This window comes from Bos taurus, chromosome 5 (assembly GCF_002263795.3).
Source record: "Bos taurus isolate L1 Dominette 01449 registration number 42190680 breed Hereford chromosome 5, ARS-UCD2.0, whole genome shotgun sequence".
Classification (NCBI taxonomy): Eukaryota; Metazoa; Chordata; class Mammalia; order Artiodactyla; family Bovidae; genus Bos; species Bos taurus.
Window position 1 is genome coordinate 64,026,177 of NC_037332.1, and position 23,600 is coordinate 64,049,776.

Genomic DNA, 23,600 nt, shown 5'->3' on the forward strand with positions numbered 1-23,600 from the left:
GGCAATTTGATCTCTGGTTCCTCTGCCTTTTCTAAAACCAGCTTCAACATCTGGAAGTTCACAGTTCACATATTGCTGAAGCCTGGCTTGGAGAATTTTGAGCATTACTTTACTAGCATGTGAGATGAGTGCAATTGTGCAGTAGTTTGAGCATTCTTTGGCATTGCCTTTCTTTGGGATTGGAATGAAAACTGACCTTTTCCAGTCCTGTGGCCACTGTTGAGTTTTCCAAATGTGCTGGTATATTCAGTGCAGCACTTTCATAGCATCATCTTTCAGGATTTGAAACAGCTCAACTGGAATTCCATCACCTCCACTAGCTTTGTTCATAGTGATGCTTTCTAAGGCCCACTTGACTTCACATTCCAAGATGTCTGGCTCTAGGTGAGTGATCACACCATCGTGATTATCTTAGTCATTAAGATCTTTTTTGTACAGTTCTTCTGTGTATTCTTGCCATCTCTTCTTAATATCTTCTGCTTCTGTAGGTCCATACCATTTCTGTCCTTTATCAAGCCCATCTTTGCATGAAATGCTCCTTTGGTATCTCTAATTTTCTTGAAGAGATCTCTAGCCTTCCCCATTCTGTTGTTTTCCTCTATTTCTTTGCATTGATCGCTGAGGAAGGCTTTCTTATCTCTTCTTGGTATTCTTTGGAACTCTGCATTCAGATGTTTATATCTTTCCTTTTCTCCTTTGCTTTTCGCTTCTCTTCTTTTCACAGCTATTTGTAAGGCCTCCCCAGACAGCCATTTTGCTTTTTTGCATTTCTTTTTCCATGGGGAATGTCCTGATCCCTGTCTCCTGTACAATGTCACGAACCTCAGTCCATAGTTCATCAGGCACTCTATCAGATCTTGTCCCTTAAATCTATTTCTCACTTCCACTATATAATCATAAGGGATTTGATTTAGGTCATACCTGAATGGTCTGGTGGTTTTCCCAACTTTCTTCAATTTAAGTCTGAATTTGGCAATAAGGAGCTCATGATCTGAGGTTAGATATGTCAAAACCTGAGATAGACTGAAAGCTAGGAATCTAAAGCCAAACAGCTAGCCAAGTTGTGAATGCCAAATAAAAATTCTTGAAGGAAATTTAAAGTTCCAGTCTAGTGAACACACAAACAATAAGAAAGCAAAACAGTCTTATCCCTAATAAGAAAGTTTTAGTGATCTGGATAGATCAAATGAGCCACAACATTTGCTTAAACCAAAGCCTAATCCAGAGCAAGTAAAGGCTGAGAGAGAGGTGAGAAAACTGCAGAAGAAAAGTCTGAAGCCAGCAGAAGTTGGTTCATGAGGTTTAAGGAAAGAAGCCATCTTCATCACATAAAAGTGCAAGATGAAGCGGCAAGTGCTAATGCAGAAGTTGGAGCAAGTTACCCAGAAAATCTAACTGAGATAACTAATGAAAGTGACTACACTACACAACAGATTTTTTTTTTGTAAATTAATTATTTTAATTGGAGGCTAATTACTATACAATATTGTAGTGGTCTTTGCCATACATTCACATGAGTCAGCCATGGGTGTACATGTGTCCCCCATCCCTCAAGGGTCATCCCAGTGCACCAGTCAACAGATTTTTCAATGTAGGAAAATCTTACATTAGAAGACAATGCCATCTTAGATTTTCACAGCTAGAGAGAAGAAGTCAACGTCTGACTTCAAAGCTTCAAAGGTCTGGCTGACTCTCTTGTTAGGAGCTAATGCAGCTGGTGGCTTTAAACTTAAGCCAATTGTAAATCAACTATACTTCAATTTTAAAAATAATTAAAAATAAAATTAAGCCAATGCTCATTTACCACTCTAAAAATCCTAAGGCCCTTAAGAATTATGCTAAATCTACTCTGTCTATGCTCTCTAAATGGAACAATAAAGCCCGGATGACAGCACATCTGTTTACAACACAGTTTACTGAATATTTTAAGCCCCAGGCGTACTGCTGAGGAAAAATATTCCTCTCCAAAAATTACTGCTCAATGACAAAACACCTGGTCACCCAAGAACTCTGATGGAGATATACAATGAGATTAATACAGTTTTCACACTTACTAACACAACATCCATTCTGCAGTCCACAGATCAGGGAGTAATTTCAACTTTCAAGTCTTATTATTTAAGAAATATATTTTGTAAGGCTATAGGAGGGATTGGGGGCAGGAGGAGAAGGGGATGACGGAGGATGAGATGGCTGGATGGCATCATCAACTCGAAGGACGTGAGTTTCAGTGAACTCTGGGAGTTGGTGATGGACAGAGAGGCCTGGCATGCTGGAATTCATGGGGTCGCAAGGAGTCGGACACAACTGAGCGACTGAACTGAACTGATAGCTGCCATAGACAGATAGAACTATAGACCCTGGCAAAGTTAACTAAAAACCTTCTGGAAAGGATTCACTCTTCTGGATGCCATTAAGAACATTCTTGATTCGTGGGAAGAAGTCAAAATATCAACTGGAATAGGAATTTGGAAGAATTTGAATTCCAACCTTCATAGGTTACTGAAGGATTCAAAACTCCAGGGAAGGAAGTAACTACAGATGTGGCAGAAATGGCAACAGAACTAGATAGGGAAGTGGAGCCTGAAGATGTGACTGAACTGCTGTAATCTATCTTGAAAAGATGAGGAATTGCTTCTCATGGAACAGAAAATAAAGTAGTTCTTGAGACAGAATCTACACCTGGTTAAAATGCTTTGAAGACTGTTGAAACTACAACAGAGGATTTAGAATATTACACAAACATAGTTGCTAAAGAAGCCACAGGTTTTGAAAAGACTGACTCCAGTTTTGAAAGAAGCTCTATTGTGGGTAAAATATGAAATAGTATTGCATGCTACAGAAAAATTATTCATGAAAGGAAGAGTCACTTGATGTGGCAAACTTCATTTTATTATTTTAGGAAATTGCCATAGCCACCCCAACCTTCAGCAACCACCACCCTGATCAGTCAGCAGTCATCAACATCGAAGCAAGACCCTCCACCAGCAAAAAGATTACAACTTGCTGTAGGCTTAGATACTGTTTAGCACTTTTAGCAATAAAATATTTTTAAATAAATGTATGTACACTGTTCTTCAGACATAATGCTATTACATACTTAGCACACTATATAGTATACTGTAAACATAACTTATATATGCATTGGAAAACCAACAAATTCACATTACTGTAGTGATCTGGAACTAAACCCACAGTACCTCTGAGGTATGCCTGTAAATAAATAAACGAATAAAATAAAGCTTGATGAAGAATGGGATATTCACATAGTTTAAAGATATCTCACCACAAAACAGTTTTTACAAAGGGAAAATGAATAATTGTATATACAAAAGTCTGAAAGACACTAGCATAAGCAAATGATTAAAGAAAACATTATCAGCAATATGATGAAATCAAAGTCACATACCATCTGATAGGATGCAATGAAAAGAACACACCATCCCTCTGTGAAATTCTTACCAAAATGTATAAGAAAACATCAGGAAAGCCAAAATTGAGACTCATTTTATAAAATAATTGGCCTATGGTCTTCGAAAAATATCAAGGTCATAAAAGTCAAGGAAAGACTGGGAAACTGTACCCTAGTGAAGAAGATTAAAGAGGTATTACAACTAAATGTAATGGGTGATTTTGAACTGGATTCCAAGCGATGCGTACAAGTGGCACAACTGCCAAAACCTGAGTGGGGGACAGTGGTTATTTCCTGATTTAGTGGATATATTCTGGCCATGGGCTTTCCAGGCGGCATACGTGATTTTTTAAAAAAATCCACCTGCCAAAGCAGGAGATGCAACAGACATGGTTTGATCGCTTAGTTGGGAAGATTCCCTGGAGCAGGAAATGGCAACCCATTCCAGTATTCTTGCCTGGAAAATTCCATGGACAGAGAAGCCTGGCGGGCTACAGTCCATTAGGCCACAAGAGTGGAACATGACTGAGCGACTGAGCACATTGTGGTTGTATATGGAAATATCCTTGTCTTTAGGAAATAACTAAATACAAACTAAGGTATTTTGGGGTACCAGTACATTAGGCTGGCAAGTTACTCTCAAATGATTCAGGAAAAAAAAAATAGTTCTTTGAATTATACTTCCAGATTTTCTACAAGTGTTTGATTATTTTAAAATTTTTTAAATAAAAATATTTGAGAGTATATAGTTCTATCTTCAGCCATTAAAGAATTACTTAAACCTTATTTATGATCAGATTTAGATCATACACTGATATGCAATGGAAAATGGGAGCCCAGTGTTGACACTGGACTAATCCAAAGAAAAAGTTGAATTTATTCAGACCTTAGTAAAATTAGATACTACTATATAGTTAGCTATGGTCATATGCATGCAATTTCTGTAAGGGCCTAAAAAAAAGTCTATTTTTTACCTTCCAAAGCACCACTATCACACTAAATACATAGTACACACTCTCAAAATATTTGTTGATGAAGTTTTAAAAAGAAAGATAAGGAACATATTAATGATAGGCTTATTAAAAACCCATTAACAACATAGATTACAGCAGAGTATATACAACTCCAGGTTCCCTGGTGGCTCATTGGTAAAGAATCCACCTGCCAATGCAGGAGACATGGATTCAACCCGTGGGTCAGGATGATCCCCTGGAGAAGGAAATGGCAACCCACTCTAATTTTCTTGCCTGGAAAATTCCATGGACAGAGGAGACTGGCGGGCTATATAGTCCATAGGGTTACAAAGAGCCAGATATGACTAAGTGAGCACATACATTTCCAACAGAAAATAATCTCTTTCTGTTGAAATTAGCTTTGTGAGAAAAGTAGAAGGTATGAACAAAGGCTAAATATTTGGTGATCCGTACAACACCTAAACGTAGGCAGGAAAAAGTAATCCCTATCTCTGCAATCAAGATTAGACAAATTAGCATCCTTAATAGCCTGTCTTGGTGCCTATACCATTAAAGATTCAGGCTAAGACAAAGTCCCTAAGAAGTTACATATTAAAATGTAAATATCCCAGAGTCCTCATTCAAATACAGATACTTGGAAATCTATATAATTATTCCCTGCACAGCCATTAATGTCTTAGTAATAATAATAATCATAACAAAAGAATCACTGAGCTAGGTGCTTTATATAAATGATCGTTACTTCTTGCAACTCTACAAGAAAAGTATTATCATTGCAACTTTATAAATAAGGAGAAGCCCAAGCAAATAACTTGCTAAGGGCCAAGAATCCATTCAATGGCAGAGTTTTCATTCAAACTCAAGATTCAGATTTTTTCCATTATGTCTTGCTGCTTCTTTCTACTGCACCATTTACTGTTTTTGAAAATGGAGATCTAAGGCACAAAGGTTAAAATGAAATATAGGAAACTTTTTTTGGTATAGGATATAACTGAATGAGAGTTCTGAGTTTCAGATAAAGGAATCCAAAGAATGCCTCAGAACCAAGATAGGAAGAAAGGCTCTGAAAAAGGAAAGTGGTGAACAGAAAGAAGGGAGGTGAAGGTCCTGAGAATAAACTGCCTTGGTTCCTTGGTTTTTCTACACAACCTAATACTAGATTTGATGAGGTTCCTGAGTTGTTAATGAGCTCAGATTTATCAGCTTGAAAGACAGAAATTATAAAGTTTATTAAGTGAGGACCGTGAACTTCCAGATGTTAAAGCTGGATTTAGAAAAGGCAGAGGAACCAGAGATCAAATTGCCAACATCTGCTGGCATGGAAAAAGCAAGAGACTTCCAGAAAAACATCTATTTCTACTTTATTGACTATGCCAAAGCCTTTGACTGTGTGGATCACAACAAATTGGAAAATTCCGAAAGAGATGGGAATACCAGACCACCTGACCTGCCTCTTGAGAAACCTGTATGCAGGTCAGGAAGCAACAGTTAGAACTGGACATGGAACAACAGACTGGTTCCAAATAGGAAACAGAGTATGTCAAGGCTGTATATTGTCACCCTGCTTATTTAACTTCTATGCAGAGTACACCATGAGAAACGCTGGGCTGGAAGAAGCACAAGCTGGAATCAAGATTGCTGGGAGAAATATCAATAACCTCAGATATGCAGATGACCCCACTCTTATGGCAGAAAATGAAGAGGAACTAAAAAGCCTCTTGATGAAAGTGAAAGAGGAGAGTGAAAAAGTTGGCTTAAAGCTCAACATTCAGAAAACGAAGATCATGGCATCTGGCTCCATCACTTCATGGGAAATAGATGGGAAACAGTGGAAACAGTGTCAGACTTTATTTTGGGGGGGCTCCAAAATCACTGCAGATGGTGACTGCAGCCATGAAATTAAAAGACGCTTATTCCTTGGAAGAAAAGTTATGACCAACCTAGATAGCATATTGAAAAGCAAAGACATTACTTTTTCAACAAAGGTCCATCTAGTCAAGGCTATGGTTTTTCCAGTGGTCATGTATGGATGTGAGAGTTGGACTGTGAAGAAAGGTGAGTGCCAAAGAATTGATGCTTTTGAAATGTGGTGTTGGAGAAGACCCTTGAGAGTCCCTTGGACTGCAAGGAGATCCAACCAGTCTATTTTAAAGGAGATCAGCCCTGGGTGTTCTTTGGAAGGAATGATGCTAAAGCTGAAACTCCAGTACTTTGGCCACTTCATGCAAAGAGTTGACTCATTGGAAAAGACTCTGATGCTGGAAGGGATTGAGGGCAGGAGGAAAATGGGACAACAGAGGATGAGATGGCTGGATGGCATCACCGACTCGACGGACATGAGTTTGAGTGAACTCTGGGAGTTGGTGACGGACAGGGAGGCCTGGCATGCTGCGATTCGTAGGGTCGCAGAGAGTCAGACACAACTGAGTGACTTAACTGAACTGAACTGATGGTTAATACTCACTTTTCCTTCTTTTATAGGAGGGAAAAAATAAGGAGATGTAAGTCAGACCCATCTGAAGACATGGGGTAGACAAGTTATTAGACCATCTTTGAAGACAAAGGAAGTACTATAACATCAAGTGCTCAATTTTGGATAAAACAATTCCACCCTGTTTAATGTGAAAATAACAACTGACAAAGTAGTATTTTAAAACATCTTTAGTTCAACACTGAATTCAGTCTACTATTTATGTACTATCAAGAAATAAATGTAGGAGTCCCCTGGTGGTCCAGTGGTTAAGAATCTGCTGTCAGTTCAGGACGTGGGTTCGATCCCTGGTCCAGGAATATCCCACATGCCATGGAACAACTGACCCCATACTACTGAGCCAGTGCTTTAGAGTGTGCCAGCCACAGCTACTGAAGCCCGCAGGCTTACAGCCCATGCTCTGCAACAAGAGAAGCCACTGTAATGGGGCGCCCTTGCACTCTGCACTGCAACAAAGAGTACCTTCCCATACCCACTTGCCACAACTGGAGAAGGCCCATGTACAGCAAGGAAGAGCCAGCAGAGCCAAAATAAATAAATCTTATTTAAAAAAAAAAAAGAAGAAGAAATGTAGGACTTCCCTGGTGGTCCAGTCCAGGAAAGTCCATGCTTCCACTTCAGGTGACATGGGTTTGATCCCTGGTCGGGGAACTAAGATCCTGCATGTCACGCAGCACAGTAACTTAGTAAATTAAAAAGAAACAAATGTAAAGCAAAATAGTGCCTATGATATGAAACTGTATGATAAACAAAAGCAAAATTAATGAGAACTATGCAGGATCTGTAATACGTTGCTATGTAAGTTTGTAGAAAATATCCTTTCTATTTATCTAATGGAATCAAATTGGTATTTTCACAGCATCACCAACTTGATGGACGTGAGTTTGAGTGAACTCCGGGAGTTGGTAATGGACAGGGAGGCCTGGCATGCTGCCATTCATGGTGTCGCAAAGAGTAGGACACAACTGAGCAAAACTGAACTGACTGACTGAACCAAGGATACACATTGACCCCTATGAAACAAGGAAGCAATGTGGCACAAAAAAAGATATCGGGGATCAGAAAGACCTGAACTGGAATCTTGGATCTGTCACTTACTAGCTTTGTAACATTGGGCAAGTTATTCAATTTTTCTGCTCTTTCATCCCACATATAAATATGGAGTTAATAACAAATACCTTTCAGAATAATTATTCCACTTCTAGAAATGTATGTTAAGGGACTAATCCATCCCAAACTATACCTTCCCTTCATTCCTCCCCGCCCCCCACCCCCGAGAGCCATAAGTTTGTTCTCTAAGTCTGTTTCTGTTTGTAAGTTTATTTGCAGCATTTCCTTTTAGATTCCACATATAAGGGCTATCATACAATATTTCAGTCTCTTTGCTGTTCATCTGAAACTATCACAACACTGTTAACTGACTATACCCCAGTACAAATAAAAAGATGTTATGAATATCAATTCAGTTTAGTCACTCAGTCGTGTCTGACTCTTTGCGACCCCATGAATCGCAGCACACCAAGCCTCCCTGTCCATCACCAACTCCCAGAGTTCACTCAAACTCATGTCCATTGAGTCGGTGATGCCATCCAGCCATCTCATCCTCTATCGTCCCCTTCTCCTCCTGCCCCCAATCCCTCCCAGCATCAGGGTATGGTCCAATGAGTCAACTCTTCACATGAAGTGGCCAAAGTACTGGAGTTTCAGCTTCAGCATCAGTCCTTCCATGAACACCCAGGACTGATCTCCTTTAGGATGGACTGGTTGGATCTCCTTGCAGTCCAAGGGACTCTCAAGGGTCTTCTCCAACACCACATTTCAAAAGCATCGATTCTTTGGCGCTCAGCTTTCTTCACAGTCCAAATTTCACACCCATACATGACCACTGGAAAAACCATAGCCTTGACTAGACAGACCTTTGTTGGCAAAGTAATGTCTCTGCTTTTGAATATGCTATCTAGGTTGGTCATAACTTTCCTTCCAAGGAGTAAGCGTCTTTTAATTTCATGGCTGCAATCTCCATCTGCAGTGATTTTGGAGCCCCAAAAAATAAAGTCTGACACTGTTTCCACTGTTTCCCATCTATTTCCCATGAAGTGATGGGACCAGATGCCATGATCTTCATTTTCTGAATGTTGAGCTTTAAGCCAACTTTTTCACTCTCCACTTTCACTTTCAAGAGGCTTTTTAGTTCCTTTTCACTTTCTGCCATAAGGGTGGTGTCATCTGCATATCTGAGCTTATTGATATTTCTCCTGGCAATCTTGATTCCAGCTTGTGCTTCATCCAGCCCAGCGTTTCTCATGATGTACTCTGCATATAAGTTAAATAAGCAGGGTGACACTATATAGCCTTGACGTACTACTTTTCCTATTTGGAACCAGTCTGTTGTTCCATGTCCAGTTCTAACTGTTGCTTCCTGACCTGCATACAGGTTTCTCAAGAGGCAGGTCAGGTGGTCTGGTATTCCCATCTCTTGAAGAACTGTCCACAGTTTATTGTGATCCACACAGTCAAAGGCTTTGGCATAGTCAATAAAGCAGAAATGTATGTTTTTCTGGAACTCTCTTGCTTTTGCCATGATCCAGCGGATGTTGGCAATTTGATCTCTGGTTCCTCTGCCTTTTCTAATACCAGCTTGAACATCTGGAAGTTCATGGTTCACGTATTGCTGAAGCCTGGCTTGGAGAATTTTGAGCATTACTTTACTAGCGTGTGAGATGAGTGCAATTGTGCAGTAGTTTGAGCATTCTTTGGCATTGCCTTTCTTTGGGATTTGAATGAACACTGACCTTTTTCAGTCCTGTGGCCACTGCTGAGTTTTCCAAATTTGCTGGCATATTGAGTGCAACACTTTCACAGCATCAATATAATTTTATTAAAAAGGTAATTTGTGTAACAATGTTCATCATAATATCATTTATAAAAATAACAAGTAAACTAATCTAGTATTAAGGGAATGTTAAGTAATGGGTATATACATCACCAGATCAGTGGTTCTCATACTTTATAGAGTACATAACAAACTAAGGAAGCTTTGTAAAATGTATATTCTTAGACCCTATACTTAAAAATTCTGACTTAGTAAATTTGAGATGAGAAAAGGAAATACATTATTTTGAGCAAACAACCAGGAATAATTGTGATGGAAGGGATCCATGAAAAGTCTGCATTAAATGGAATACTACTGTGCAATTAGAAATATGATTATGAAGACTTTATAATAACACTAAATTGTTTGATATATTTTTAAGTGAAATATTTAGGATTCAAACTGTATACTCTATCTAATAATAACCACATTAAACAGACACAGAAAAAGGTATTTTAGCAATAGGATTGGAACAATTTTTTTCTTATACTCAATTTTTTGAAACACTGTCATGCTATTATAAATGATTAAGCAACATATCAAAATTTAAAACAAAGAGCCAATGAATCTCCATGGCCTTCAGATTTAAATTCAACTCCTAAGGGCAGTACACAAGTACTTCTATTTCCAGACTTACTTCATACCCATGTTCTATAACAAAGTACTTCTAATGCCCCAAATTATATATATATTTACATTTTTATACAAATTATTAAATATACTGTTCTTTTTGCCTGAATTACCCTTCCCCAAAAGTGTCAGCCTAACAAACTCCTACTCATTCAACAAGATTTAAGAATCATCTCCTCTCTGAAGTTTACCCTGACTACTCACTCCTCCAACAGATTAAAGGTATCTCCTTCTTCCTCCTGTCATTCCTGAAGCATTGTTTGAGACTTTCATTACAGCACACATTACAGTGTATTAAATCTTTGTTAATATTCTCCCATTATTTTACAAGTACTTGTTCATAATTATTCACCTTCTCCATTATGTCTCCAAAGTCTCTATGAAATTCAGAGTAACAGAACACTCTGTCACTAGCCAAAGCAAACCAACAGGAAAGACTCTGTTATACATTACACCCCCACTGGAGAGTTTACCATGCCAAAGAACATCTCAGCATAATTCCTGCAGCTTCCCCCAAACACACTCCCATTCACTCCTTGCCTTCATAATAGCAGCAAAATATTTATACAAAACAAGGATAATTCTGTAATTTAATACAGCAGTTTTTTTAGTATCTTCAAAACACTAATAAACTACATTTAGATGCTATATAAAACATTTCAAATGCAGATTAGTAACTACAGGTATCAAACAAGGATTCAAAGTGGCTGAATAGTAATTTGGTGGTAAAAGACAAAAAGAAAAGAAAAGTTTAGTGTGGAAGAATGCTAATTGGGATGCATGGGTCAGAACTTCAAACACCTCCCCAACAATGAAACATAGGTTTTTGAAAAAAAAACCTATATATTGAGTAAACTTAAAATATGAATTTAATAAGAAAATGGATGTAAAAGAATTTGAATCTCAAACCATATTAGACACTGAAGCTCTTATACAATTATAGTCTACATCTCTGTCATAATAAATAAAAACACCTAAGGAATAACTTCTGGAAACAGGCAAAAAATACAAAATATGCTGATACCTAAGATGAGTATATAATATAACAGATATCCAATAAAAAGTTCTAGGGACTAATTTGATAGCAATAAAAAAAAAGGCTTTTCCAGCACTGCCCCTGTGCTATCCTATTTCTCTTCAATCAAATCCCTTTCCCCTTCAACAGCACTAGCCTTATAAGAAGAAAGGATAAATGACCACCTTTATCCAACCCATTCTGAAAAAATCCACTCCATCAACTCTGCCATTAGAGCTTCATAGCTTTAGTATTTTGGCCGGAAGTTTGTTTCCTGTTTTGGAGAAGGAAATGGCAACCCACTCCAGTATTCTTGCCTGGAGAATCCCAAGGACAGAGGAGGCTGGTGGGCTGCCGTCTATACGGTCATACAGAGTCACACGACTGAAGCGACTTAGCAGCAGCAGCAGCAGTTGTTTCTTCTTTAAATGAAAATACTAAAAGAGCTTCCTAAAAGCCTTTACAGTCAATCATACTTCAGTATGAATTTTCAGCACCCACAAATAGTTGCTGGTGGTAGGAGAAGGTTAGGAAAGACACATGGACACAGAATCTGTGAGGTGAGAGGAGAAATTAACACTGACATATGCAGGAAACTAGAGATGATGAAAGCAAACTCTGTAAGCTCCAGAATTGTGAAGGTTCAATTTTTGTTCCTAATCTACTCACTATGCACAGCTCATTCTAGCTCTGCTCCTCACACAAAACCTGCAACCCTTGGAGAGGGGCAGTTGACACAAAAACTAGAGGCAGGCTGAACTTGTGCTAATTTCAGTAGAGAAGAGGCTTTCTTTCTAAAGAGAAAGAAATTTGAGCCAGAAGTGTTAGAAGAAAGGTGGTAGAGGAAACAGAAATATCAAGCAGATAGCAAGAAATGAGGTTGGCTGTTTATGTCCACAACCATCAATCAACAGATGATCCAATTTGACAGCGACAAGTTTACTCTGATTGTTTCAGCTCAGTTAACTAGAAGTAATTAACCGCTTTAAATAAAGCTGCTCTCACAACACAGTAGAACCCAAATAATTCTATAGCACAACTGAATCAAAATTCATTTTACAGATTCATAAGGATGTGCTGTTAAATAATAAAGTATTACCTATAAGAAACACTTTCAGAGATGAACTTTGGAGATTACAACAGAAGGAAATGAGGAAAATAAAATTTATCTTTTAACCATATATTCTGACTCATCCTCAAAAATCACAAAACTGCAAGCCTTACCCAGGTTTAACACAAATGTAGAAGTCACTTGCTGTCCTACTGACACAAAGGAAAACTGGGCTCTAAGAAGAGTTTTTAGATCTGTGTTACACAAGAAAATGCACTGGGCTGTCAACTGGCACTGTGCCTTGGGCTGCCATATGGTTTACACGACCATGTCATCACATACAAGAGAAAGAACTGGCACACAGATATGTCTTCTGGGTAAACTCCTGCTTTTTCAAACGAGATAATCTCTAATATCAACATAAAATGAAATGACCAAAACTCATATTTCAATTAATTAAAACTACGCTGAAATATGTTTGAAATGGAAACCAAAGACACACTAAAATGCATTAAATGTTAAATAGCTTCAGATTCTGTAGGCTGAAATTAATTTTTTCTAACCCATGATTGAATTATAGTCAGCTTCCATTTCTAGTTAAACACTCAGGAAGAATGTTCTATAATAGACTCTGAAAGAACTTTCCAAAATTACCTCAAATGTATAGTGAAATAAATTATTTAAGTACACAACTGAGCTAATAAAATTCTGTTTACTGTCACCTGAGAGGTTAAATTGCTAAGGTTAGTAGGCACACTACTGAATATTGTAAACTCCTGCATTAATGTCAGTGAAGACCTACTTCACTCTTCTGTGACTATAAGAAACCACTGAGATGCACTGTGAATTGGGCAATGCAAAAACGACAGGTTGAGTAGTCAGTCACCAGTTGGTTGTCCTAATTCCCTGCTACACAACATCCTCACAGTTTCGAAGAGGGAGCTGAAAACCCTGTAGTTGAGAAAGAGGTCAATACCAAAATTCTCTCTCCTCTCTCCTTACTCCCCATCATGCAGCTGGCACTGTTCACTCAGGCAGACACAGCTCGCTGAACAGAATGGTGCAATCACCGCTTCAAACATCATTACTATCTAAAATAGATAACCGACTTGCAACTTGACTATTTTTATAGATATAACATTTTCATGCAGTTTAACTGCTCTATTTGTGATTTATTCCATTTAACCAATACAGCTTCCCTGGAAGTGAGTATCGTATATTAGTCTCAACAGCCATAGCTGCCCAAATAGTTGAAAATTACAATACTTCCAAGTTGCCATGAACTGAATCCTGAATCTGAAAAACTTATAAGCTGTCTGGTTTACATATCTTTGGTGACAAGATTACTTTTCCCTCAGTTCTTACAGATATACTTCTTCACATGGAGGTCTTGAGAACTGGATTCCTTGTGTTTCACAAGAATTTACTAACTATACTTTACATAGTATCTGATTCTTTGAGGCATTGAGAAAATTAAGTAAATTTGAGTTATTAACAAACTTTTTTACTGCTTTATCAAAATATAAATAATTCTTAATCTAGACTAAAAAAGAAATAATTTAACACAGTTTAAATGGGACTTATTTTTGTTTAGATTAAAAGGTAACTGTGCCAAAGAGTAAAATTTTAAAAGGCTTTGCAGCTATCTCATGAAAGATATGTTAAATAAAATGAAATTTCATACATAATATGAAGGAAGAAAAGGAGAGAAGCAATTCAATTTGAGTACTCTAATGAGCTCTGATGAGTTCAGATTTTTTTTTTTAAGGATGAAAGAGGGTGTAAGATAAAACTGAAAGCAAACACAGAAGTGAAGTATATACTTGCCGTGGAAAAAGGCTAATGTCCTTTTCAGCTAAGTTTGAAAAAAAGGAGAGAAGAAATAGAAGTTCACTGCTATGACAGCTAATATAATCTTAATCTCTGACATATTAAAACTGCAGATGGTTTACACCACAAGAGAATTCCCTAAAACATCTAACAAAACTAAGAATCTGATTCTTCTCAACTTCTATTTTGCTCTTATCCCTAGTGAGAATAATTTTCAACCCAGAAAGCATAAACAATGCTAAGATATTACCAAAGCTCCAGAAACACTGAGATCATAAGAGGCACTTAGCCGCTTCAAATGGGTTTAAGTATCCAGATTCAAAAGAATTAGAAGCAAAGGGGTACAAAGAATTTGCAACAATACTAGGCATCATTAATGGTTTGCTATCAGAAACAAGTTATAACAAAGTAGCTTAAGTTTGGTGGAATTTATAGACACACTAGGCTTCCCTGGTGGCTCAGAGGGTAAAGAATCTGCCTGCAATACAGTAGAGGTAGGTTGGATCCCTGGGTCAGGAAGATCCCTTAAGAGAAGGGAATGGCTACCCACTACATTATTCTTGCCTGGAGAATTCCATGGACAGAGGAGCCTGGTGGGCCACAGTCCATGGAGTCACAAAGAGCTGAACATGACTGAGCAACTCACACACACATACACATAGACTTCTACTACAGGGGTAGATCAAAGGAATGGAATAAACAGAACATAATGTGAATACAGAAAGGCAATAGATAAAATACCTCATAATATTCAAACAGATACATTAGAGAGAAATAACTGGTTCTATTAAGTGGCCTCAATGTTGGTAGAAAGACCATGCATAAAGATGGTCACTTTCAAATTTATACTAATTTGAAGTTCTTTAGGAGTATATCATAGTTGTTGAATACCAGTTATAGAAAACATGCTTATTAAATCTACATATGATGCAGAGAAGGAAATGGCAACCCACTCCAGTGTTCTTGCCTGGAGAATCCCAGGGATGGGGGAGCCTGGTGGGATGCCGTCTATGGGGTCACACAGAGTTGGAGACATGACTGAAGTGACTTAGCAGCAGCAGCAGCAGCAGCATGATGCAGAGAAGTGACTTTAATATACTGGAAAACAGACTCAAGAGCCAAGAGAGCTAGATATATTATAAATATAGGCTAACGTAGGTTAAGATTAAATATAATAGAAATAATTTAAGTTCAGTCAACGCTTTCACAAGTACCAGACAGGGGAACCATGACAAGTTGACAAGTCATTGACAACCATGACAATGGCTTGACAAGTCACTGGGGAAAAAAAAAAAAAAAAGTTGAAGTTTTAATTGACTATCTGCTCAATGTGAGCCAAAGGCACCATACAGCTTAGAAAATTTTGACCTGTACTAAGGCAGGTCTTAGATCAATAATAAGAAAGTAATAATTTCATTGTACCATGTTTTAAATAGCTGCTATTTCATTTTCATTGCACAATACAGGTTTACTCTAAAATATGGGAAAATATATATAAGCCAAAAAATAAAGATCACTCACAATTCCACCACTCACTAAATAATCCTATTCCTTCTCCAGAGGATTTTTGCAACCTAGGGATCAAACCCTGGTCTCCTGCATTGCAGGAAGATTCTTTACTATCTGAGCCACCAGGGAAACCCAGTAACTACATTCTTGTGCTTATCATTCCAGACTTCTTAACATACAATATAAATGTTCACACACATTTATTCTTTGTTAAAGAAAAGGATCATACTAAATATGCTGCTTTGTAATTTTTTTAGAAATTTAAAATATATTAAGTCCCACTATATTCTACACTGGTCAAATGACAACTATTGCATTTTTTTCATTTCTAGTCACCATATTTGAAGAGAGTCATTGAAAATTTTGAGAATAGGAAAAAAGTATGAAAATGTTAGTTCTTAACATGCTTAGTCGCTAAGTCATGTCTGTCTTTTTGTGGTCCTACGGACCATAGCCCACCAGGCTCCTCTGTCCATAGGATTTTCCACGCAAGAATACTGGAGTGGGTTAACATTGCCTACTCTAGGGAATTTTCCCCACCAAGGGATTGAACCCACGTCTCCTGTGACTCCTGCATTGACACACAGATTCTTTACCATCGAGCTACCTGAAAAGCTCCAAGTTCTTAACACCTATGCTCTATTACCACGTGGCAACTGGTTGTTTAAATCTTAGAAATAAATAGAAGATTCATATGAAAACAATATAGCTAAATATTAGCTGAAGAACTGCCCTGGCAAACTAAACTACTTTATACTGACCCATAAAGCCAAATTAGTACCAACTGCTGGAAATTACAGGGAAGTGAATTTTAGGTCAATAAAAGATGAATATTTTAAGTAATTAGAGCCATCAAGAAATAGAGTGGATGGATCTAGCCATTGCAGGGTTTAACAGAACTGCAGTAAGTAACTGGTAAAGGATGTTATAGGTAAATTCTCCAGGTAAGAAACTAGATGAAAAGACTCCTTTATATTTGAAGATTCTGTGATTCTAATGGAAAACTTACTATAGAAATTTACTCCTTGTTGAAGGAAATGGCAACCCACTTCAGTATTTCTGCCTGGGAAATCCCATGGACAAAGGAACCTAGCAGGCTACAGTCCATGGGCTCACAAAAGAGTCGGCCATGACTTAGCAACTAAACAATAACTAATTCACGATGATGAACATTTTTGTGTTCATTGGCGGGTATATGTCTTCTTTGACATAGTGTCTGTTTTCTTATAAATAACTGAAAAGACAACAAGGCGTTGGAACTTGAAAAAAAAGAGAAAGAAATTTACTCCTAGTACCATGTGAAGCCAAAGTGTTAGTCACTTAGTCAGATTCTTTGTGACCCCGTGGACTATAGCCTGCCAAGCTCCTCTGTCCATGAAATTGTTCAGGAAGAATACTGGAATGGGCAGCCCTTCCCTTCTCCAGGGGATCTTCCTGAAGAAGGGGTTGAATCCAGGTCTCCTGCATTGCAGGCAGATTCTTTACCATTTGAGCCACCAGGGAAACCTAAGGCCTTTAGAAATAGTCAACAAAGTGATAAGAAATTGGAGATACTTAGTCTTGATAAAGTAGGAAGAGGAGGCACTAAGACCTTAAAAGAGTTGTACACAGTGTTGAGATTAAATTTATTCTGGAAAGCCCCAAAATTAAAAACAAAATGTAGATGTTCAAGAAAGGAAGATTTCAGCTCAAGGGAAAGGAAGGATTACTAATAAATTAAAGCTTTCTAAAATGAACAAATAACAAAGAAAAGAAATAGAGTCAAGTATTCCAGAGTTCTGTGAGAAATCACAGCACAATGATGAATACCAGTGTGCTAAATGCTTTGCATTAATTTCTATACCCCATTTAACCCTTACAATAGCTCCATATGATAGGTATTCTTACTATCTCCACTTCATAGAAGAGCACAGTGAGGCTTAGAAACATATTTACTCAAGGTCATTTTTTCACTTTTGCTGAAAATCACAGTGTCAACCAAACATGCCTGATTCCCCATTATACAGTTACTGCTCACTTAGTAGGTAATAAATAATCAAAAGCATCTTCAGAAAGAGTATCTACTGATTCTTCAAAGGGCAGTCATGAGTTGCTTTTTTTAAGGATGTAAGGATTTCCAAATTATTATTCCTACAAAGAAGTGTTCAAATTAGACACATTGGCCATGTACTTTAAACTTTTGTAAATAAAACAGATTCAATGAATAAGACTTAAGGCAAGGTAAGGCAAATTTGAATCACAAAACTTAAAATCCTTGCCATTACTAGTTATGTGATCTTGGGCATGTTCTTAATCTTCCTATCTCTTTAGTCCATCATTTGAGAAATGAGGACCAAGCTCTTAAGGTTGACATAAGAACTGAATGAGATGATATACGCATTTAGCACAGGATCTGAGCCTATTATTACACAACACAAATAATAAAGTAGGGCAATGTTAAATCGCTTCAGTTGTGTCCGACTCTTTGTGACCCCAAGGACTATAGCTTGCCAGGCTTCTCTGTCCATGAGATTCTCCAGGCAAGAGTACTGGAGGGGGTAGCCATTTCCTCATCCAAAAGTAGGGCAGAGGAGTACCAAATCTATTCCACAATTCCAAAATATTTTAAAATTTTGAACTGTCTTTATGTCTGAAGGTAAAGAGATAATTTTCTATTATCTTGTAAATAAGCTTTTGATGACAATCATCTGTGAAATAAAATGACAATGAAATAAAGTATGCTTTCTTAGGAATTTCATTTTATGTAAAGAATCACCCAAAGAAGATAATTTCAATTCTCATTTTCTTCAAAGGCACTATTTTAGTTGTTTATTCAATATGATATAGAAAAATGGAAGTTTAAAGGTTACTGGTTTTGATTTTGCTGTTTTACAACTTGGTTCAAACTACTCTAATGAACACACATTTTTAAGGTTTTTTGTTTTGTATTCTCACTGTTGAGCTACTACTTCTACCTCTGACAAAACCAGCAAAAGAGACAGCCTCTCATTCAAGAAGTACATTATAGTCACAATTTTCATGTCATAGTTGATGTTTACCAACACTAAATAGTTGCTATTCTATTCCTGAAATTTTACATTCTCTTTTTAAAATGACACAACTAAGAAGGCATTTAAAAGATAAAGTTTAACTTCTATCACAAAGATAAGTTTTTTAAAACACCATTCATCTCAAAGGAATCAACTGAAGTTCTCCCTGCTCTCAAAGAATTCTTTAGTGTTTTTGTAAAGAAATTGATTATTTTTAGAAACCTCTTTCATGATATCAGTTTCTAACCATAATGATATTTATCACTGATATGATAGCAAACATTTATTTCACCTGCAATTTAAAACTATACCCAAATAAACTGCTTCTGTATAAACTACCTGTGACTAAGGGCAATTACTAGATCTATAATCTGAAATTTGTACAAACTGTCTACCTGTGATTGAAAGTGAAAATTACTTAACAAGAGAGTGCACACAAGAGTCATCACTTCTAAATATTTATAAATATTCACCCCATAAATATTCATTGTTCCGAAGCGAACTATCATTCCAATAAAATGCCACTGTCAACAAGTACAGATGATCATTAAGTGGAGCTTTCTAAAATCCTATCAATTATTTTCCAACTAAATTCATTTCACCATAACAGGAATGTTCTCATTTACCCTATTAGCCAAGACTGTAACTAACTGCATTATCTGACCACCACAACACATGAAAACTTGTGTAAAGAACACAATGTCATCATCCAAAAGTTTGTATTAAGCACTGGTCAAGAGCAGCAAAGAATAGTTTATGAAACTGTTAAAAACCAAGAAAATCACTTGAGCTTAAAAAATTTTTACAAATAGAGTTAGACTTAAGAGATGTTTTAGGGTGAAGATGTGAATGATGATCGATGCCTCCAAAAACATCCAGGATAAACTGAATAGCTGTGATTTTAGAAACTAAATAGCTTTCCTTGAATTTTATCTAGTGAATATTCTTCAGGCTTCCTCCCTCACAACTGATTTCATTTGCCTATCAATTCATCGTTTAAATTAATTGTTTTTTCAAATATGTAAATCAATCCTGCTATTTCTAAGATACTGCCTGGTGAAAAAAAGACCTTGTGTGTGTGTGTGTATGTGTGTGTGTGTGTGTGTGTTTCCAAGCAATATTAAGTCTCACCTGGAACATCTTCACATTAAAAGCCCTCTACTATATTCCATACACACTTTCCCAATCCCAACCTGGCATTCTTCATCCTGAGATACAATAAACCAAGTTTTACTCAGCCATATCCAGGTGACTGAAAGTACTCCTGGGGCTGCCTAACCTGCCTCATCAAGTTTTACACACACTGTACTGATGACATCTCACCAGAAGGCTCACTCTCATTTTGTGGGATCATATCCCACAGCACAGCAAATGCCTTCTGCAAGAGAAGGGAAGCAGCAACCAAGGGCTGTGGCTTTTGCAGGATAATAGCATGCACGCAAAGCTTCTCTGCCAATTTCATTTAAATAGCAGAAAAGGGAACGGTGGGGCGGGGGTGGGGGGGTTGCGGTGCGGGTAGGAGGCTGGATTCGAAACTGAAAACATGTAATAAACATTGATGGAGAGCGGGTGAGACGCAAAAAATTCTTCCAGCAACACTAGGGCTAGTGCATGTACAAGTTCTGCACCACAGCTCACAGAAAAGTAGCTACTGACGCATTGAAGGAAGGCTATTTTAAAATTACTCAAAGAATCTGAGGCATCTATCTGACAGGGAGGTTCATGCCTCCTCTCCATATACACATTCTGTTTTCCCACCTAATTTAAGAATGAATCGCTGGCAGCCACCAGGTGCAATAACCGTGAGGAGGAAGGACGTATTCATCACAATGCATAGCGAGGTGTGCAAACGCGGAGCCGGTTCCGGTCCTTACCTTAGCAGACTAGACAGGGGCAGGGGTCCGGATCCACCGCCCAGGATCCCTCCTTTCCTGCCAGACAGGAGTTTCTCCACCAGAGCCACATTTCCAGTGCGAGCAGCTTCCAAGAGCTCCTGGTCCTTCCCCATAGTCTCTCAACGACTCCCTCTCAGAGTCCTTTCCCTCTTCGGGTCCTCCTCCCCGCCCACCCCCACTCCCCACAAATCCAGAGCCCTCTCCGCCCCACCCTAAGATAATGCCAGAGCTCCAGCCCCTAGAGAGCCCTGCAGCCCCCAGCCGGGAACACTACTCTCCGCTCCTCTTCGGGGCGCAGCTTTTACAACGAGGACCAGACCATGTCTTGGAACAGGGTCTGGCTGAGCTGGGAGCCGCGACGCGCCCCCACAGCCACTCCCCTTAATTCCCGAGGCCTCCTTCCCGCGGGTGGGGTGTCAGGGGGTGGGGACCGGGGATGCTTTTTGAGAAGCGGGAGGAGGATGCTGAGGAGTGAGGAGGTCGGAGGAGGAGGAGACGGAGACCGTCCTCGCCTGAGCGCGAGCGCCGCGAACGCCCGTGGCGGCTGCGGCCCGTGCACCCTCGCGCCCCGGCCGGGTTCTCCTCAGCTTTTGCGCCTGGCCCGCTCGGCGGTTAAGGAGGCGGCGTCCGCGGGCCCCGGCCCGCGGCGGAGAGGAGCGCGGCGGCTACGGCTCCGGCGGCCGCGGCCCGCGCCGAGGCCGCGCGGTGCGGCTGAGCTGCGGCGGGCGCGTGCCGAAGGCGGCGGCAGCTGCGGCGGTAGTGGCGGAGGCGGCTCCGGGCTCGGGTAGGGCGGGCGGGCGCCCGGGTCCGCCGGCGGCGGCGGCGGCGGCGGCGCTGAGGCCTGGCGCGCGGGGTCGCGGGCGCGCGGGGGGCGTTTGAGCACCGGCAGGTGCGGCCCGTGAGTCCGTCCGGGGGAGGGGGGGCGCGGGGGGCGGGGGGACGAGGTGGGGGCGGGGCGCCGGGACGAGATTCTCTCGGTTTTCGTGGGCGGGGACCCTCCCTCCTCCAGTCTCCTTGGGAGAGGTTTAACCGTGTGAGGACTGGAGTTCTCCGGGCCTCTGCTACTCCTCAGCCCGGCGGCCGCCGGCGCCACGCCTCGGGTCAGTCACGACGCGTAAGGAAAATCCTCCATGACCGGGATGCGAGGCCGGTGATGCTGGGGAGAAGCCCTCCTGCCACCGCTTGTGTCGGTGTCCAGGCGACTGGACCGGCTTTTCGTCCGTTCGTTTACCTGCCTGAGACCTGCCCTTGTTTTAGTTTAGTTTCAGTGGCCCTGGCCATTGCATGGTTTGTGACTGCTGCAGTTTTTCTAGGGTCTTTCATCAGCCCTCTATTTCAGTTGGGCTTTGAGGATCTGCTGACTTGTGAAAATACCAGGAAAAAGGCTCTCATTGAAAATTCCTCCACATTCACACTGGGAAAAATATAAATGAGCACGGATTAGAGACCCACTTTAATTTGCATATTCATCAGCAATTCATTGTGTATGGTTGGCTTGATTTTGTTAGCTGTTCTCCTTGCCCGCGATGGAGAGCACGCATTTCTGTTGAAACTTCCTGTAATACCCTGTGCTTTGCCTTGCCCTTGGAATAAACTTCATAAATGTTAACTTGTTGATAATCAGTTGGGAGGAAAGGGACATAAGAGTCACTTTCCTCACAACTCAGTGAACTGGATATTACTACCATATATCCATTTTGGTAATGAGTAAATATTGGGTCAACGCGTTAATTAAGTTTCTCAAGATGCTGCACAGTTAAGTGGCTGAAAGAACTGGACCACAGAACTGACTCACTGACTCCCAATGCACCTTACTGCCCCCATGAAAAAAGTAAATGAACAGACAGTAATGATCAAAGACATCTCATGAGCAGTTACTAGCGACCAGGTACTATTCTGTTTTTCATCTGTTGTCTTAACCTTGAGACAATCCCATGAGATGGATACCACTTTTATCTTTATTTTAAAGATGAGGGAACTGATTAGCACAAAATCATGGGGCTAGAAAGTGAGCCAAGACTCAAATACAGGACTGCCTGCTACAGGCAGAAATTTTAAGTAAATAATTGGGAAAAACTTAAAAGACATTCAGGGATAAGCAACAAGTGTAGTTTTTAATTTTTTATGAAATTTAGTATTCTGAGATTTTATTTGAATGGCTCAAAGTATTAGAAATATTATGGCTAAAGGAAGCAGGTTTTGAGCTAGTGGTTTTTGTTTTTTAATCTGTTTTAATAGTAAGATGATATTATATATGATAATAATATGATCTCTGACATACTGGGACTAGCAGACCAGTTAAAGAAACAAGAGGTAAGGAGCCATTCATTTCATTTTGAAAATGGTATGGAGAAATCCTTCTTCCACTTTCCTAATGTTGCCACCTAAGCAAAACACATCTTTCCCAGAATAGACTGTAAGTATTCAGTTGGTCAGAGCTAAAAGTAACCCACAGTTTTGACAAGCAACAACAGTTAATCATGACTGAGTGATCAAGAGGGTTAACCCCCAATGGGAAAACCATTAGTAATGATTTACTAAAGGTCAGTTCTACCGTTTCATATACTCTAGTGGTATATGATACTCAAAGCCAGTTTTCAACTCCAAACTCTTTGTAGTTACATCATTGTTTCTTGTTGAAGAGGACAAAGGTTTGACTGCATGTGAACTAACATGCAAACAAAAAGTGAAAACATTCTGCCAAAAATCTGAAGAGGCCATGGACTTCCCTGGTGGTCCAGTGATTAAGAATCTACCTGGCAATGCAGAGGACACTCCCTGCAGGGTTCAATCCCTGGTCCCAGAAGATTCCACATGCCCTGGGGCAACCAAGCCAATGCACTTCAAATACTGAGCCCTCAAACCTAGAGCCCACAGTGAGGAAGAGGAGAA

General features: G+C 39.5%; 1 protein-coding gene across 4 annotated transcripts in view; it reads right to left on the minus strand.

Moving 5' to 3' along the window:
• Positions 1 to 20,891, minus strand: part of ANKS1B (ankyrin repeat and sterile alpha motif domain containing 1B) — a 1,158,555-nt gene extending 1,137,664 nt beyond the window's left edge. For 2 of the 4 annotated variants that reach the window (XM_024992182.2, XM_024992180.2), the window contains exon 1: positions 20,688 to 20,891. In XM_024992182.2, coding sequence (XP_024847950.2) covers positions 20,688 to 20,821 — 134 coding nt within the window. In that variant the 5' untranslated portion in view covers positions 20,822 to 20,891. The remainder of the gene's footprint in view (positions 1 to 20,687) is intronic. The other 2 variants (XM_024992184.2, XM_059887247.1) reach the window with 2 other exon arrangements.
• Positions 20,892 to 23,600: the final 2,709 nt, after the last annotated feature.